We start from the raw sequence: 19,528 nt of genomic DNA, 5'->3' as shown, positions 1-19,528 counted from the left end.
GTCAAACTCATGGGCAGGATGACTCATGGACCTTTTTTTTTTTCAACGTCAAACTCGTTGGCCGTATGACTCGTGGGCGTCGGTCTCGTGGGATGACCCCAAAGTTTCAGTGCATCAAGCGTCAATTTCCACCAAGTTGCATTCTTTACGTGTCGAATGAGAGGACGGCGTTGCCTGAAATAGCGTAGAAGAAAGAAAGTTTATATTTTTATAGACACTTGAGGACACGCTAAAGAGCAGGAACAGGAAGATAGCGATCACGGTTGTGTGACTATGATTTCACCTGTCGAACGTAGCAATTTGCACAATAAGGTCCTTTTAAAGAATTGACGTTGAATGACAGTTACCGGTACCGTTATTATTTCTTTCAAGAATAATGTGTGAAAGTTGTAAAGTCACTTCTCCAACATGAGGAATGACATGAATGACGAATGATCAAGACAAAATGGCTATGGTGTTCATGCTACTCTGCTAATAGGCCACATAACAATGAGTTTCTAATTTTCTTATGATTAGTGTATTACTACGCAATATCTTAATCAAAGAGAATTCTTCTTGCAATTTCTGCACTTATTGACATGAATCTACTTAAATCTTTTACCCCACCTCCTTCCCCTTCCCCGTCCTCCCGTTCCTCTCCTCCTTTTCACGATTCCTTCTCCCCGTCTTGCCCTCTTGCTCGTCCACAGGAGGGGGGATAATCATGGGCATCCTATCCGTCTGTTTTGCGGCGCTGGTAGAGGGGCAGAGGAAGCGACTCATGGAGGAGGAACCAATGATGTACGTTTCCATGGACAACATCACCACCTGCAACTCATCCTCACTCAGCGCCGTCGCACAGATTCCTCAGTACACGTGTGCTGGTATTGGGGACGGACTGGTCCTGTCAGCAGGTACCAGACAACGGAGCTATAATCTTTGTAGACACATGTATCAATATTACCATGCATGAAGGTATGGATATAAGTGATGTATGTTCTCAATAATCTTAAATGGATTTGAACTTTTGAAAGAATGTACAATTGGGAACAAAAACAGTATTCTTTCATGCAGACATGCAAAATTGTTAGTTTGATGGTCTGGGAGCACAAGGGTAATGTTTGCCCACTTTAGAAAACTTCTTTCGCAAGACAATGACTACAAACATGTCCAGAATGACTCTTAAACATGATGTGAAAAAATGTATCAACAATGCTCCCGCACGATTATCATAAGCTTAAATACTACGTCTGAACGTTATATCATTGTATAATCTTGAGTAATAATTGTCATTGTCATTGGAATGAGTCCTTTCGAGCTGTCCATGGGTGAAAAAAAAAAATATGATCAGTTATTATGTTCCAGCTAAGGTAAGAAACGTTCAAGTGGTATAGATTCACATCTTGAACCTTATTGGATCTCAATGCACCACGTTCCACTTTCTCTCATCCAGGACTTGAAGTTTCGTACACCGAGGCACCGCTACAACTCAAAGGCTTCACCGTCGGGCTCTTCCTTCTCATGTCTGGTGTCGGCAGCTACCTCCTGGCCCAACTCATCGTCGCCATCGTCAACGCCATCTCAGGAGCAGGTATTAAAGCCAACTCCTTTGATTTGCCAACTCGTACTCGTCACCCGATTTCGACTCGATTTAGGCGAGACTAAGATTATTCGTCACCAAAGCAATCTGTATCAAATCCTGCATGCGCACCGGAAATCACAAAGGAGTTGCATGATGTTCACTTATCCGCTAAACCAGCAGATTTAATGCAACTTGGATTTATTTTATCATGAGGCCATGTATATATAATATACCAATTCAGAGATGATAATGATGTCTTTATCTTTTATGTCAGTTCATAATTATAACATGAACAGTTATCATCCCTTACTTAACTTACTTCAGAACCTGTTTTCGTCACCATATTTATGATTTATCTCATTTGTATGATAGATTGAAATAAAGCAATGACATTACTATTCAAAGATTTTTGCCTATGGTTAACGTTTGCAGCCGGCCAACCTTGGTACAGTACCGATATCAACTCCGCACGTCTGGAATATTTTTATCCTCTGCTGGCCGGGATTTTGCTACTGGACATTTTGTACCTCTACCTGGTCTCAAGAAAATACAAGCGCACCAACTGGTGGAGCTTGGAGCAGACTACGGAAGAGGAAATGCATGATGGGAATGCAGCAATGACGCAGACAAAGAAGAGACGTGATGATATGAACTCTTCAGTGGAATCAAACTCTAACGGTCGAAGTTTGCAGACTGAGCCTGACTAATCACTCTGTGTCAAGTTACTTGTAGTCTGACTTCAATACGTTTTCTGTCTAATTAAAGACTCAATACAGCTTTAATACTTTGAGGAAAAACTTCCAGAGTTAGTCTGGTGTGGCTCCTGGTGCTGTTTCATTTGATATTATATTATGTTAATTAATTCGATCGGTGCATGGATCCAAACTAAAATTACAGCAAGCCCCCGTCTCTCTCATCTCTTTGTAAATGTTGTAGACGGTGAAGGCTCTGAACACCACTAATACCGGGAAGAATTATGAAAAGTTTCATCGCAACATGGGCAAAGCGCCATTTCCAAACTTTAAAGTAAACCCATTATCAGACAGAGCAAAAGAAAACATTTCCAGTGATGCCTTACTTGGTACCTAATAAGGAATATTCTTCGAGTTATGGATAGAAATATCACGCATTTTCTGATTATTTTCTTTGTTTTAATCACAAATGTCTCAACTTAGCAAGTAAGGAGTTAGCTCGTTTTGTGATAAAACTCTTCATAATGATGACGAAATAGCAATCCCGGGCGAGAATTTGTTGTTGTCCGTTTTGACTTGAGATACAACGATAGTATTTCTACAAAAGAGTTTAAAACCTTTGCACGTTATGCAGCTTGGAAAACAGGAAGATTTCACCATACTTTGTATTAGTTTTTGTTCTGTGTACAAATATGTGTGCTCAATACATCGATGTGAGCCAAAGATACACCCGTCACATTCCGCAATGATATTATTAACAATAATGACATAATCATAATCATAATCATAACAATGATAGCGCACGTTCTACGGATATTGCTATGTACTATTATGAAACAGGGAGAGAGAGAGAGAGGGGGGGAGAGAGAAGAAAGAGAGAGAGGGAGGTTGACAGATGGAGGGAGATACTAAGAGAAAGAGGGTGGGAGGGAGGGAGAGAGAGATAATGCGATACCCATTAAGTGTAGCACTCATATTATCATGTTTTGTGACAAAATGCAGTTCTAGGAAAGATGATTTCCTACCATAAACACAATGTTTGTTATAGTAGCAATGATATAGAATAGAATAACATAATTAGAAAATGCCTAAATTTTGAATTCGAGTTATAACGTGGTTTGAGCAAGAACAATAGCTGAAATTTTAAAAGCAATAACCAACAAGAGACATATCACTTCAATAATTTTAACTTGATGAAGGACTAGATATTCAAAATTCGTTTTCTCCTCCAGATCCTTCTTCTTCTTCTTCTTCTTCTTCTTCTTCTTCTTCTTCTTCTTCTTCTTCTTCTTCTTCTTCTTCTTCTTCTTCTCGGTTTACTTCTTCTTGTTCCCAATCATTTCCTCCTGACCAGCATCCAGCTTGTTCTGTGTTTTTGTTTTTTCTTCTTCTTCGTCTTCTCCTCTCGTCCCTTTCCTCGAAACTTCTTTTCGGTCTGCTTTTTAAGGGCAAACCGGTGAATGTCAGAAAGGAGCAATGGAAGATGCCGCGTATCTGGGCCTTTAATGTCTTATAGTATGATAAACGTCGAATGTATCTATAGGGCCCACTCAAAGTCCACTCGCCATAATGTTCTTCAATGACGAATATTCTAAGAGTCGCATCACCACTATTTATGGATTTCTTGCTGCCATCGTGAAAAACCGGGTCGAAAAGCTAAGACGTGTTTAATGTATTCCTTATAAACTATGATTTTTTTTGTTGTTGTTGTCGTTGTTATGACTAACAATATAAAATGCACATGCGACAATTTTTACAAATTTGTTCATGGAAGGAGGCTTGTGTTCAATCAGTTCATTTTATTTCATTGCATTTATTGTCCATAAAATTGAAAAATTCATGAATCAAGTGGCATACATGGTTACAAACAGGTCCTACATAAAGCACACATCTCAAATGAAGTACAAGAGGTAATAAAATCAGCACACAACGAAAAGTTTTATTACATCATTAACTCAGAAATTAGCACCCAATAACATTACATCCAATTACAAAAATGCAGTACTTTGGAAAATCATGGTGTACTAGGTGACTAGCTATGCTTTCCGTACAAAGGTCAATATCTCGAGCCCTGGGAATAGAATTTTTTGTGTCTCAGGTGTGAGCAAGACCCCATAAGCTGTGAGCTGTAGAAGCTCTGTGGGCAACACTCTTGGCTGTACATACGCCAGGGTAATGTTGAGAGGGTTATTTATAGCAACAAAAGATCCCTTGGATAGTGATTATTTATCCCGAGGGTTGACCAAGCTCACTGTTAGGTCCAGGTTTGATTCGAGTGCACTCGTGCAGTTCATGCCATGTTAACGTTTTCTGAGAGCCAAGAAGAAGCGATGAGGAACTCCAAATCACTAAATAACGTAATGTAATCATTGTCATTTTGGTGATTTATAGCCTCCTATCTCTTTCGTAGCTTTAAGTTTTCTGGTATGAAGTGTATTGTGTCGCTTCTAACAAGAAAAAGACAGAAAAGCGCAGTTTCTTTGAAACAAGATGAAAGGCATGCATAGACTAGAGGGATATGTGAAATGTCTGTTCTCTGACGCACTTAATATAACACCTCCCATCAAGGAATGCATGAGGGCTATAATTACCATAATGGTCATGATTGGTCGACGTGCACATCGACAAGCGTCTGTATTCATCTAAAGGGCATGGTTAGAAAAGCACTCGGAGAGGACAGACCTCAGCCAAGCAGCTTGTTTCCTCCTCTATTGCGATTCCCACCATGTACTGTAGTATCTAACATTACATTCATATCATCTGCATTATTAAATTCATTGACCATAAAACATGCCCTCACTGCATGCTGACCAGCCGTCACCTCCAACATGGCAATGGCTCCGAGGGTCGTAAATGCAAGCGCGCCATCTAGCGTTCATGATTGCACCTGCAAATGATAAAGAATCCTTCAAAACGTAAAACACACACACACACGCACGCACACACACACACACACACACACACACACACACACACAAATTAGCAATTTGTTCCTTGTGTTTTTATTTCATCCAGATCCGCTCATAAAATGTTGAGTTATTTTGCAGACAGACAGACAAAACAACAACAACAACAACAACGCCTGTAGAAACATAACCTCCTTGGGGGAAGTTTAATTGGTCCACCTTAAAAAAAAAAAATTAAATATATATATATATATATATATATATATATATATATACTGCATGTACTACCATAGTTCAAGGGCATGCACTGGTTTAGCGTATGCCATATCCCGGGTTCCATGAACATAGTAGTTGCACCTCCATACATGTCTATCTAGAATGACTGTCCTCAGTTCACGATCTGTGTTGTTCTTCAGTACTCTGATGTAAGCTGTTTGACTTCTCCCTCTTCATGCAGTGCGTAAAGAATCAAACAACTACATCAAAAAGAAAAGACACTGTTATAATGCCATGATAGTAAACTTGCATTTACATTAAGGGGCTATCTCAGGTATTAATCTATAAGGTAATGGGCAATGCATAAGATCACTAAGGAAATGAAAGATGCTTATCCCAACAGCGAGTACTACCTTTAATTGCCCCTCCCCATCCCCATCCCCTCCCCCACACACCACTAAAGGTACAATAGTAGGATTGCGATAATGAACAACGAACTCGTTGGGCGTGTTAGCTGGTTTCAGTCACGTGATACATCGGACCAAAAAGTGTGTCAGTCGAGCAGATGCTGATGACGTCCTGATGAAAACAAGGTAGGCCTATGTAATAGTACCCTTCACGAGAGACATCGAAAAACATCAATTCTGTAGATTTTTTCTTTCTAATGATCATTATTTCTAGTCCTTCACCTCTATCAGCACGTGATATTGTGTATGTGATATCATACTGTCATGCTTTTCCTCTTTTTTATATGTTATGATATCTAAATGATTATATAGTATGTTATGAGATCCCTGTGACGTTTTTATAGTACAATACCACAATGGCAATGTCGTCAGTGAATTATGAATGATTTTGGGCCATAAATTCCGGCCATTATAGACGTGAATAATAACATAGATACCCGACTCAGAGGAATGTTGAGTGGGTAAACGAAAGAAAAAAAAATAAGTATAATACACCCATACCGACTGGCTTTGGGCACTGTTTTGACCACGCTCATCTGAACTCTCATAGATGCATTATGAACCCGGTCAACTGAATGAAGTATTGCAATGAAGGTCAATTATTGTCTCGATCACACAATAACTTGGCCTGTGAACTGTGTCTCCTTGCATGCACCGGAAGGCCCCAAACCGCAAAGATTGACTGTATTTCACGTACACCCTCTCACGCCCGTTTTCCTGTAAACATTTCAGTTTTGTTGGTGTGATATCGAAGTAAGTGCAGTTATGGCGGGCTCGAACGTGTACGCTGATCTACCAAACGGAGCGAAGATTCCCCTACTCGGTCTCGGGACATGGCGGGTAAGTTTGAGATAAATTCATTTATCGATGTAAGGAGTGGCCTGTTATTACGTATCTATTTGGATTGCTGCTCCACGAAGCCCCAGTGTCATCTGGTTTTCAGGATCGAACACAATAATGATGCACATGCAAACGTCTCTAATAATAATAATAATAATAATAATAATAATAATGATAATAATATAGAATGTCAAGGGCCATATTTTTGAAAGAGCATAGTCTCCGCAAAGCCTTTAGGAATCCCTTGATGGATACCTGATAGGTTTAATCTGTAGAGGAAGTGAGAAACATTCGAATGTCGGAAAATGGCAATTTGACGGAATTAATTTTTTAGTTTGTGCAAATAAATTCGATTATATGGTAATCATTATGGCTGATTAAGATGCTTGAAATAGAACACTTTCCTGCAGCGCATTAACGGGATTTGAATACAGTTTAATTCATTCGTATTGCTGTTTTTGCCTAAAAAAGCCGGAGAATAGCTTTAATCGGGGTGTATTTCGTAGAAAACCGCTTGATTTGCGATGACATCATGACCTGTGGTCATCCGCGAGCAAGCAAGTAACTCTCCTGGAGAAAATTATGGAATAAAAACATCGGCTATGATAATTTCAGATATAAGTAGTTTCTGGTATTTTGATTCTCGAAAGGTATATTCATGTTATTTCGCTTTGTGGAAAACCAAGATTATTTTAGAGTAAGAATGATATTGGGAAGAAAAGAGTGATTGAGTCAGATCTTCCTCTGGTCAGCTCGGAGAGACCGCGTGAGTTTCATTCGCTCTAAGAACGGCCAGAGGAAGGGGACACGTTTTGCTTTGGAGGAAAAGTCAAAGTTGTGGACAATCATCCCGATTTTGGAGAAAATCCGGGTTTGTACGACGGATTCCTAAAAGCGGGAACTCGTAACACAACAGAGATTCCTGTGTTGGATTCAGTGGTTTTTCTTTTTTGTTTTGTTTCACTTGAGTTATTCAGAAACATTAAAGGCCCAAGTTCCTTTAACTGAAGTCTCCCGACATCCTCATTGGTGTGAACCCCGTGAACCTCAACCGTCCATATACCCCGTGAAGTCGACCCACTTCACGACACGAAGAAAAGAAATTTAAACACTCTTGATATCGTATACAGTACATGTGTAGGCCCTACAGTGACGCTTTACACAGTCAGTGCATCAGTGGTGGATCCAGGAATTCCGTAAAGGGGGGGGGGGGGGGGGGGGAGCAAAAATATTGCTGGTGCCACTTCAGATTTTTTTTCCGTTAACTCGGCCACTTCTGGGATTCATCGGCTGAAAAGCAACAATGAATAAATAAATAGATTTAAAAAAATGTTCGAGTTCATTACGTTGTCTCACAAAACATCCCACCATAAAAAAAAGAAATCGCAAGAAAGCCTATAATATAAAGAGATATCACTATTTTTCTCACTAAATTATAACTGTGGACGGTTTAGTCTAGAAATATCATTCTATTATAACTATTGTTCACATTTTATACATTTAACAATACTGAACATTGATTATACTGATTGAGATTTTTCAATTTGTTGTTTCTAACTCACATTTTAGAACTATTTTGAAGCATTAAAGCATTGAAGCCTCAATAGAGAACATGAAAAATAGCAAGTGATCATAGGCAATTTATCTCTCGAACAACAGTAATGTTATTGAAGGCTACTATTATGTTTCGCACATGAAATTAAGTACTAAAGTATACCTGTTGAAATGCATTATGTAAGTATTGCGTGTATAAACATATATTTGATATACATACAAATACAAGGATATAAACATATGTTTGTGAGTGTGAGTGTGTGTGTGTGTGTGTGTGTGTGTGTGTGCAGGATAGAGTTTATTAGCAACAATCACAAGAACATGTAAAGCCATCGCAAACTTCATCACCATAACTGCACTTGTCTGTATAAATAAATACCACTTTCTTTCATCAGCCGGGAGACGGTGATGTCTGTCGTGCCGTGGAGGCCGCGATAGATTGCGGCTACCGCCACATCGACACCGCCTTCATCTACGGGAACGAGGCAGAGGTCGGCAAGGCGATCAAGACAAAGATCGACGACGGCACCATCAAACGCGAGGACCTGTTCGTCACGACCAAAGTGAGTCGATGTCAGTGATACTCCTGAAAGTTAGATTCTAATTAGATATCGACTGCATACCAATCTTTTTCTGTCATACGGACGACCTCATCTTATTACACTGATTGACAAATTGCCCATCATTGACGTAAATAGACACCGTTTATTCAGTGTTTTAGTACAGTATGATTAAATCATGGACATCAAATGACCTCGAACCAACGACCCCCTGATTGGCATGTGAGACGTCATATCCACTAGCTATGACCCGGCGTACGACTAGACCACAAAGCTTCGGCTTTGATAGCCAGTGATTCTTAGTGCTGATCCCTTTGAGTTTTTCATATTTATCCACATTCGTCAAGTTGTTTTAATGGCAACTGATTGACAAATAGCCCTTCATCGATGTAAATAAACACCCATTATTCAATTTTTAGTAGTAGACATGATAAAAAATGTGTCTCTAAGATTGTTAATAATATTATAGGACTGTAGCTATATCGTTATAGAAACCTAATTAGATACAGTCCAAAACTGTCACAATAATTAATACTTTGATCGTCTTAAAAAATGTTTTATTCTAACTATGATTTTATAACTATCTCAAAATGTAAATCAGAACATGGAATTAAGCATCACTTTGACGTCACTCCACATTGCTCATTTTATACGGTGCTTTAAAGTTGACTGAGATAAGGAGAGTGTATAAGCGAAATAACGCACAGTTTGAATGGAATAGCGAAGTTGGGACAATGTCCTGGATAATGTGCAGGGATGGTGACCGTTTACCGAAATACAATCAGTGATCCAAGGTCTGCCTAGATAAGTTAATCTCACACTATCTTCATCTACTACTGCACCAGCAAGAAGTATGTAGACAGCGTTGTATTGTTGAGATCCATACAGTTGTACATTATCATAATCACATGATAATTGCCCTTGTATCATAACCTTTACCCTTTTTTCTAGTATTTTTTATTTTTCCTAGTATTTTATAGTGCTTGCTATTTTTTACCTATGACATTTCTAACCTAGAGGCTCGTGTATGACAGAGGAGATGTAATATCTATCTATATATTTTTTTTAATGTATGCGTGTGTGTGTGTGTGTGTGTGTGTGTGTTAATTTGTACTGACAGATATAGCAAATTCAGGTACGGAGTGTACCTTTCCAAGTAAGAACTAATTTTGCATTCTGTGTAACAAGACGTGTTTCTCAGTATAACTGCATTTATATTTTGCTCCTCCTCCTTTTTTCTCTTTTTTTCTTCTTCCCTTTCTTCTTCTTCTTCTTCTTCTTCTTCTTCTCTTTTTTTTTTTTTTGGGGGGGGGGGGAATTAACTCTGTTATCATCATGGGAAATCTATTCCTACACGGTGTCATTGTTATATAAAAGACTCGATTCATCGTCAGAGGGTGTTAATGAATTATAGTGACTTTTATAGTTTCCTTTCTTCCGCTTTCGGTTGTATGGCAGTCCTTGTTGAACCCACAAATGTAAAAACGCCCACAAATGTAAAAACGCCCACAAATGTAAAAATACATCGCCCACAAACGTAAAAATCGCCCACAAATGTAAAAAACACCGCCCACAAATGTAAAAAATTTCAACCACAAATGTAAAAATGACAGCGCCCACAAATGTAAAAAACGCCCACTAATGTAGTAAAAAATTCAAACATCAACCACAAATGTAAAAATTTTTTACATTTGTGGTTGACGTATTTCTACTAAGTGGGCGTTAATGTAGACCCTTATTTCGTGCGTCTTACCAACTACTAGACGCGCGCTACTTAATTGCATGTATTCCGTGTACTGTGACCTGTCGAAGCCGATCCGTTTTCAGTTACAAGCGACATATGGGGACTGGAGCTCTAAAACTAAGGCCTTGTCACATCGTGTCTGGGGAAGCTTGCGGGTTGACTTGCGGGGAGTTTTCTCTCTTTTTTTTTTGTTTGGTTTTGTTTTGTTTTGTTTTTTTCCTCCGGAGCTCCCTGCAGTGGTGTTGGCCCGCACTAGTACCCGAAGATGCGCACGCAAGTCTGATTTGCCAGTGTCGCTGGTCATCTCCGTGCATGTTGAGGGTCAGTTACTGCCTCTCTGCTGGTTAGTTGAGAGTATATAGACATTCTGTATGACTTTCTGCCATTTCAAATTACTTCAGAGGGATTCCTTTGCAGATAAGTCAGTCCTCACCCGCCGCCCAGAAACAGAAACTTGCAGGAAAACACACACACACTCACACACGAACGCACACACACACACACACACACACACACACACACACACAAACAGACAGAAGACAAGCATTTATCACAGTAGTACATGCAACGATACTCCATGGCAGGTCGGCATGCAAATAGCAGGTAAGTGGCACGCGTCTAGCAGGTAAAACACAAGTACCGGTACGGAACTCTTAACATCTTTGTCCATCCGCAGAAATTGTACTGCTCGTACTCGCAACAAGCCTTCGTAACTTGCCCGGAGGCGCAGCTGCCCGCCGGAAAGGTGTGACACGCAGCACACCGTAACACACAGACAGACACACGCATGCACACAAGTCATCTCCCCCACCGAACTCTCCACTACTATATACCCCCACGTCACACACGCACTCGTCTCCGTACACGTACACATTATTTTACAAGAAGTGCACTGCTATCCTGGAGAAGTGAGTCTATTTATATCAACGTATATAGTTTGTCGTTTTTACATTTGTGGGCGACGTTTGAAATTATTTTCACATTAGTGGGCGTTTTCTACATTTGTGGGCGATGTTAAATTTTTACATTTGTGGTCGATTTTCTACATTTGTGGGCGATGTATTTTCACATTTGTGGGCGTTTTTACATTTGTGGGTTTAACAGTCCTTCAGACCCACTTTATCAAAATCCTGCTTTATTGTTGTAAACAAATCACATAATCTGTCAGTTTCATTTGCTCGTTAAGATCCCATTAAGATTAGATGAAGAAAAGACACAACAAAATTTATTGTTTAAAACACGATTTACGTCATCATGTATCTATGCCTACGCTTATAATCATAATTATCCCTCTTTCCCCTTCTTTATCTCTTTTTCTCATCCCCCTAGCTGCAAATACTATATACAGTATGTCCCCCCCCAAAAAAAAAAAAAAAAAAATATATATATATATATAATAATAGTAAATGAATAAATAAAATCAGATTTTTTAATTGAAAATTCTAACATGATGAGAATGTTTAAATGCTACTTCAGGGTCTTAAAATGTAACATCTGAGCTATATTTCGCAGAAATCCCCATTCAATTTGGTTAAGTTGCCACTGAGAAATGTGAATCTTTGTAAAGCACGTCATTGGTCTGATTCTTTCAAATTTTGCACTCATTGATGCTCTTGGCAGTGCATAATGTGTGAATACAATGGACAGACCCTGGAGGGAAAGGATTCCTGGCATGCTCTACAAAACTCCTCATTTCTCTTTGACTTGTTTGACCACTGAAAATCGGATACAGTTTTCAGTAAGATGTGGGTAATAAGTTACAGTTTCATACCCTGAAATTTTATTATTGTGAAGGGTCCCGTTGTATTTTTTTTTTTTTTGGGGGGGGGGACATATTGTGTATATATAGATATAAATAAATAAATATATGTATATATATATATATATATATATATATATATATACGTGTGCGTGCGTGCTTGTGTGTAGTGTGTGTGTATACATTCTCATGACATCGTTTCCTTTGTCATCTAATTGTAAAAATCCTATTTGCGTTTTTCTTTATACACTCGCAGTCCAAACTGTCTCTGAACTAGTGTAAACAATCAATGTAAATCATCCTAGGGATTTGTCTCTCATATGCAATAGGCCTAAACATGATAGGCCTATTACTAGTGCAGACTTCCTACATTTTTAAATTTCCATTTTTGCAATTTGTACGAGAATGACCACTAGGTACATGAGAAGGATCCATTTTATTTTACTTGCAGTGGTGGATCCAGAGGGGGCGCACCGGGCGCGCGCCCCCTTGATCTTTATTTTTTGTCAAGACAAAAGAAATAAAAAGAACAACGGGGAGGGCATGCATCCCCCCCCTTTATTTTGCAATGGCCCCTCCCCTTTACGGAATTCCTGGATCTGCATCTGTACTTGTACCATGCCATTTGTTAATTTGAATGCACTTGTGCGTCATGCATGCATGCTTTGCGATATTTGCAATATATCAGCATCTTAAAGGGGATGGCTAGTGTGGGAACCAGTGGGAATGGTGGGGATGATTGTTCCAATCCTTGTGGGATTCATTAAAGAGTAGGTACCTATATTATATATCTATTGTTGTGTGAAAATTATATGCTTCAAAACGGTCTCATATTCAAGTAATGTGCAGTTTATTGTTTCCAGATAGCATGCCTGTACAGTGACGGGGCACTCGTTTACATTAAACTGCACATTCCTTGAATATGAGACCATTCTGAAGCAAATAGATTTCACACAACAATAAATAGGTCCTTTATAATATACTCTTCAATGAATCCAACAAGGATTGGAACTATCATCCCCTACCATTCCCACTGATCAGTTACTAGCCATCCCCTTTAAGAATGATTATTGATTGTGACCTGGAGAAAACACGCAAATAGAATTGAATCAAATTGGATGGAACTAAAATGTTTCTTTCTGTCCTTTCCCCCAGCTGTGGTTGACCAACTTCCATCCAGATCACGTGGAGGAGAACGTGAGAGAATCTCTGACCTCTCTTGGCCTGGACTATGTTGACCTGTATCTAATGCACTGGCCAGTTGCTCTGGTGGTAACCACGATAGTCTTCTATCATATCTTATTCTGTTTTATTCAAGTTTATAATTTGTATATATGATTTATTCACATTCATTTAATTTCATTTCAATTTAATTCAGTTCATCCAATTTTACTTTAGTTTGTTTCACTGTTTTCAAGTTTATTTCATTTCATTTATGTTTGATTCATGTCGATTCATTTCCTTTTGGCTTCTCTTTTCAAAATCACACATGCATGGGTTCATAATGAAAAGGAATGATACCAGGTATAAATCCTTCATATTTGGGTCAATGACTTTGTAAACTACCTATTTCCTGATCTTGAAACAGTGAGTTTGATACAACTTGTATTTCACAAGTCACAGAGAAATACTAAAGGTGGCATGAATATATGTCGTTTAAATCTGGCAGCATTAACACTGCGTTACACTGTATTGTAAACAAAGTAAACTTATGGTTCTGATGGTGTATGTATAGTAGTTTGGTCTGCTGGTAAACCTCATAAATATCTACAGCTATTTCATTTTTTTTTCGAAGAGAAATAAAATTGTCAGACAAAGTCTTGGGCTAAACTATAAGAAAAGTGAAAAAGGCAAGTGAGAAAAATGTATCTTTTTTAGTTCTCTACACTTTTTTGATGTCATGTTTTCGACGTGTATAAGGCCTACTTACACAATATATACGACTCGTACAACCTCCAATGAACACACAATGCGTGGGCCGCGGGGCGATTGAGCTGCCTAGTGATTGGAACCAATTGTTTTTCCGCTGATATCAGTGGTATTCGTAGCAAAATGAAGCTCATCTTTTCAAGGTACATGTACAACCATAATGAAATGGGCGATCAATAATACTACCCCGAACAAAGCTTGCATTCACCATCTAGTAAAAAAGATACCGGCAAAAGAAGTTTTTCTGGAGCAAAGCTCCGGAAGAATGACACTATTGTTAGATGAAGGTCGCCGAACAGAAAGGAATTAGTGAAGAAAGAACGGAGTTTTAAAAAGGATGTACAATGTATATATATATATATATATATATATATATATATATATATGTGTGTGTGTGTGTGTGTGTGTGTGTGTATGTGTGTGTGTGTTGTGTGTGTGTGTGTGCGAGTGTGTGTATTTATTCACCTTATATGAAACTAAGAGAATTGCAAGTCATCCAAAAGTAACGCCCAAGACAAAAACAAACAAACAAACAGGAACCAAACATAACCGGATTTTGGCTCACCAGTTAGTACACTTCTAGTGAAGCCTTTTCACCATCTTATCTATGATTCCATCTCTTTTTACTCGTAGCATGGCAAAGGCGCTTTTCCACTGGACGAAAATGGCGTCTTAATCGGAGATGACAGTGTTGATTACGTTGATGCGTGGAAGGTATGTTATGCAGGCCTGATAGTCGGAGAGGTCAAAGTTAGACCTCGCTGTTTCAGCGAGAAATGGACGGAACACAACTTTATGCAACGTCTTGTTTAGTTGATACCAATCATTCACATTAGTCAAACCCTATTAATGATTTTATGAGGACCGTTGCAGTTAAAATAACGTTCTCTTAAAAGTAATAGCAGTATACGATAGGTCCTACTTCTACCTTTCTTCCCAGTGAACAGGTCAGCAGACAGTTCTTTGCTTTTCAGTATTCTCACGAATAACGGAAGGTGGGTTTAAACCACATCTGCGGATTTTTTTTTTTTTTTTGATAATAAGAGGCAATAGGCTTTTGCTTGTCGTATTTTCTTGAGTATTGTATTATACATTTTATTTTTTTTTCAATCCAGTTATGACATTATTTTTTTAAATTTACATTATAGTATTTATCAGGGGATCATTTTCGATAAACCTCTATTTTGTGCTTCTCAAGATTCTCCCACTGGTAGCTCATTCTCATTCTCCTTCTTCGTCTTTTGTTCTCTGCCATTCCTTCTTGTCTTCTACTGCTACCTCTTCTTCTTCTGATTCTTCTCCTCCTTTTCAATTCCCTCCTTCTCATTCTCCTCCTTATTCTTTTCCTTCTTATATACTATCATTATCTACTATACTCCTTCTTATGATTATCTTCTCCTGCTACCACTGCTACTTTTCTTCTTCGTCATCGCCGAATCTTCAACTTCTCGTGCTAATTCTCTTGTACTTACTTTCCTGTGTGCAGGGAATGGAGTCCCTTGTTGATAAAGGCCTGGTGAAAGCCATCGGCGTGTCTAACTTCAACATCGCACAGATAGAGCGACTACTCAGCCTGCCCCCGAAGCACCCCATTTCGAACAATCAGGCAAGTCTAAATGTGAATTTAGGCAGGAATGGATTTCTGATTGATAACTGACATAATGCTCTTGTTTGAGGCTGACAGTTAACGAAGTCAAACGCGTGACTTATCAACACAGTGTTACGGCGATTAGCACAATCACAAAAATTCATTTTTTTCCTTCATTTCCAGCAGAAACATTTAATACTTTATAGAAGTTTAATGCATAGATTACATCACAAATTATGATAAAGAAATGTATCAGTTTGCAAAATATGATAACATATGTATGCCTAATGACCACTCAATTTTGCTATCATTGTTATCATTATTATATTTTTTTAAAGTATCTTAAACAATTTACTTATGCAGAATAGTTACTATATTCTTTGTCTCTGGCAGGAAATTTCAAGAAATTCATTTTCATTATTCTCCCTGTCTTTATAACACGCAGGTCGAAAGTCATCCGCGTCTGACCCAAACAGAGCTCATAGAGTTTTGCTCAAAGCATGGTATTACCGTGACAGCGTTCAGTCCACTAGGTTCTCCGGAAAGACCAGAGTAAGTATGCGGGGTTTTCTGTCAGATGTTATGGAAATAAAACTGTGCTAAGTGCACAAGCCCTATCCTTACTGGCTGAGGCGAAGACATGATAACATAAACGCATGCTTTTCTCTTTCCAAATGTTTTCATCGGATGAAATTGTGTGGATTTTATTTGTTCCTCTTTTATAGGGAGAAGGGCAGGCGTTAATGTCCACGGTTAACTTTTAGAAAATGATGGTATTTCATCAGCATTAATGCATTTATATGTTTCTTATTATTGACAGAATTTTTCTTGACCGTGGTCCTTCGTTATCTATATGATATACTCATATGTCCGAAATATCTTTTCTCCTTCCTTGAATCTTCTTCATTGAATCAGAAGGATAGCCAAAAAAGGTCTTACAGGAGACCTCGAGGTGCAAAACATAGGCCCACTTTGTGTGTTGAGTACTAAACAATTAATAGTTTGATTCGAAATCCTGAGACGAGAAGGTGGCCACAGACGAATATTGACGCATAACTTCTACAGTTGAAATTGTTTGTTTGTTTGTTTTGTGTTATTATTATTATTATCATAATTTTGGTTGGTATGTTTGTGTGTTTTAATCCCTGGTTCATTTAAACCTTGCAGTTTACTCCACATCTTTTCCATTATGTTGTTCATCTGTGGTCCTTCAGAATTGTGGAATTGTGAAATACTTTTCTTTTGTTCCTATAGTAGTACGCGTCATCCTGATGACCCAGTGTTAATGGAAGAACCCGTGGTGTGTCAGATGGCCCAGAAACTGGGCAAGTCCCCCGCCCAAATTTTGATACGATACCAGATCCAGAGAGGTGTCATTGTGGTCCCGAAGAGCTTCTCCCCAACGAGGATCCAGCAAAACTTTGAGGTATCATAACTATAGACAACGATTAAAAGTCATTACAAAGAGATCTAATACAATGATATACTTAAACCATCACAAACTATATCGTCGCTGTTTCCGACGGAGTAGATTAATTTTTGAATTGTTGTTACGGCTCCTGATGAATCAGATCACATAATGATACATAATCAGGGGCCGCGAAACCGGGTGGATGAATCTGGGACCGAACGTTTCAAAGTTCATGGATGTTTTGATTTTTTTCCTCTTTTTATCCGATCCCCTTTTTTTTACGACCCGAAAAGGTTGGCGGGGGGGGGGGGGGGGTGTGCAGCCCCCTCCCGGGTTCCGCGGCCCCTGCATAAAACGTTTGATACCCTGTATATTATTGTATGGGTGCATTTTGAAGCGGATGCAAAACAGCAAGTAATAAACAAGGAGATTTTTTTTTTCAATGAATAGCTGTTTAGAACAGGAACAGCTCGCGTATGTAGATGCAAAACAAGTGGTAAGATTAATTGTACAATGTAGGCTCTGTCTTGCTGTCAAATCCGGCAGCTAATTCCCACTGAATGAATTTGTAAATTCATTGCTGTGGACAAAGTGAATTCGCACAACGTGGTCACGTCTAACGTGCTAACGTCAATGCCCCTGCTAACTTGCATATCTATTCGATGACAATATTCTAAACTTCAAAAAAATCCATGACCTTCTTCTTTCATTTTCGACTTAATCACTCTTTGTTTGCTTTTATTCACTTTGTCACAGTCCACTTGTGTATGGTGTGCAATTGTGCTTTATAGATGGCAACATTAAAATAGAAACAAACATTACACACTTTCACCCTTGGTTATGAAATAATGAAACTGTAAAAAGATAATGGCATAGGTGATATTAAATTCATGGATAATTAATTTTGTCACAATTCCAGGCACTGAATTTTACCTTGCCAGAAGACGACCTTCTACAACTCTCCAAGCTGAACAAGAATCACCACCTCTTGCGATTTGAGATGTAAGTTTTCCTCATAATTAATTTAAATGGAATTATTGTCCTAGCTTGAACGGATATTCCAAGTTATTTCTATCGTCTGTAAATTTGCCTTGCTTTATGTAAGGTCCAGTGGCTGATCGGGCCGGGGGGTTGGGAGGAGGGGGGGGGGGGGGGGGGGGGGTAGGGCGCACCGGGCGCGCACCCCCTATATATTTTTTTTTTCAAACAAAAGAAACTTAAAAAGAAAAGAAAATGAAAGGGGCGCTTGCGCCCCCGCCCCTTTAATCTTTTATTGTAGTGGCACCAGAAAATTGCGCTGAAGCCCTTTTTTTCGGAAGTGGCATGAGAAAAGGCACATGAGGCCCTTTTCAGCTGATTAAACCCAGAAGTGGTATGGGCCTACCAGAATTTCGTTTTGAGCCCCCCCCCCCCCTTTATGAAATACCTGGATCCACCTCTGAGGTCTTACAATACTGTCCCGTGTTCACAGAAAATGTATCAATTTGATGTTGTTCCATCTAAAGTTACTCAAATGATACTAGTAACTTAATTGTTCCTATATGACAACGACTTGAAGTTCATGATTTCGCATTACGGTAGGCCTACTCGTTCACAGACTACTAAATGCAGCAACACAAGGCAATAGGGTTTTTTTTTTTAGGGGGGGGGGGGGGGTTATAATTCGGAACATCTATGCATTGTACTTTGGGGAAAGTGACAAGATGGAATCTCATTGTTAGCATTACTAATTAGCGCACAATTCAGACATCTACATACAGGGTTCCTTGTCGCGGAGATGATGAGACATTTGCAGATATGGGAAGTATATAGTATAGTGTACTATACAAATAATTCTCATCTTGCGTTTTGGGGGGTTGTCAAAAAAAAAAATGGCGCTCATATGAAGATGAAATATTGCTGTCATGATGTGCATTAGTGAAAAAAAAAGATATTGTGCAGTTCTGTAAACTGTAATTCTTTTGCCTCTTCCGCCCCCCTGCCTCTTTAGGGCGAAACACTGCAAGAACTACCCTTTCTAACGTCGCAAACAGGGCAAGACGTGCTGAAACCAGTGGCAGACAAGTTGTAGTTTAGGATGTCGAAAATATACATTATTGACTGAAATGACACTTAATGTCATGTATTTGAATTCACTTGCCACTTAGAATCTTTATCTAATTAGCATGTGGTTGTATTTTGTTTGTTGCTTTTAGGAAGTAATGAAGGTACTCTTTAGATTTGAACGTGCGTTATTTTCACAAACGTCACTATATTTCCTGGAAGTCACATCATTGGAGATACGGTATATGTGCACATCAT

General features: G+C 38.9%; 2 protein-coding genes across 2 annotated transcripts in view; both read left to right on the top strand.

Moving 5' to 3' along the window:
* LOC139731622 (solute carrier family 15 member 4-like) overlaps nt 1-2,384 on the top strand; it is a 10,092-nt gene extending 7,708 nt beyond the window's left edge. The window contains exons 7-9 of the mRNA XM_071642511.1: nt 690-893; nt 1,433-1,570; nt 1,994-2,384. Of these exons, the coding sequence (XP_071498612.1) occupies nt 690-893; nt 1,433-1,570; nt 1,994-2,268 (617 nt within the window). The 3' untranslated portion in view covers nt 2,269-2,384. The remainder of the gene's footprint in view (nt 1-689; nt 894-1,432; nt 1,571-1,993) is intronic.
* Nucleotides 2,385-6,607: 4,223 nt separating this feature from the next.
* On the top strand, nt 6,608-19,307 carry LOC139731620 (aldo-keto reductase family 1 member B7-like). Its single transcript, XM_071642510.1, has 9 exons — nt 6,608-6,682; nt 8,632-8,799; nt 13,455-13,571; nt 14,862-14,942; nt 15,715-15,834; nt 16,262-16,368; nt 17,071-17,242; nt 18,147-18,229; nt 19,218-19,307. The coding sequence occupies exons 1-9, from the start codon at nt 6,608-6,610 to the stop codon at nt 19,246-19,248; spliced, it is 954 nt and encodes a 317-aa protein (XP_071498611.1). The 3' UTR covers nt 19,249-19,307.
* The last annotated feature ends 221 nt before the right edge of the window (nt 19,308-19,528 follow it).

The sequence above is a fragment of the Diadema antillarum genome, unplaced genomic scaffold (genome assembly GCF_040938485.1).
Source record: "Diadema antillarum isolate AM-2024a unplaced genomic scaffold, OU_Dant_1.0 seq00000382_RagTag, whole genome shotgun sequence".
Taxonomy (NCBI): domain Eukaryota; kingdom Metazoa; phylum Echinodermata; class Echinoidea; order Diadematoida; family Diadematidae; genus Diadema; species Diadema antillarum.
This window is presented reverse-complemented; position numbering and strand designations above follow the sequence as displayed.

Coding starts and splice junctions, on each gene's coding strand:
- LOC139731620 (XM_071642510.1), top strand. CDS start 6,608: ATGGCGGGCTCGAACGTGTACGCTGATCTACCAAACGGAGCGAAGATT. Junction 8,800..13,454: donor ACCTGTTCGTCACGACCAAA/GTGAGTCGATGT, acceptor CCTTTCCCCCAG/CTGTGGTTGACCAACTTCCA. Junction 13,572..14,861: donor ACTGGCCAGTTGCTCTGGTG/GTAACCACGATA, acceptor TTTTACTCGTAG/CATGGCAAAGGCGCTTTTCC.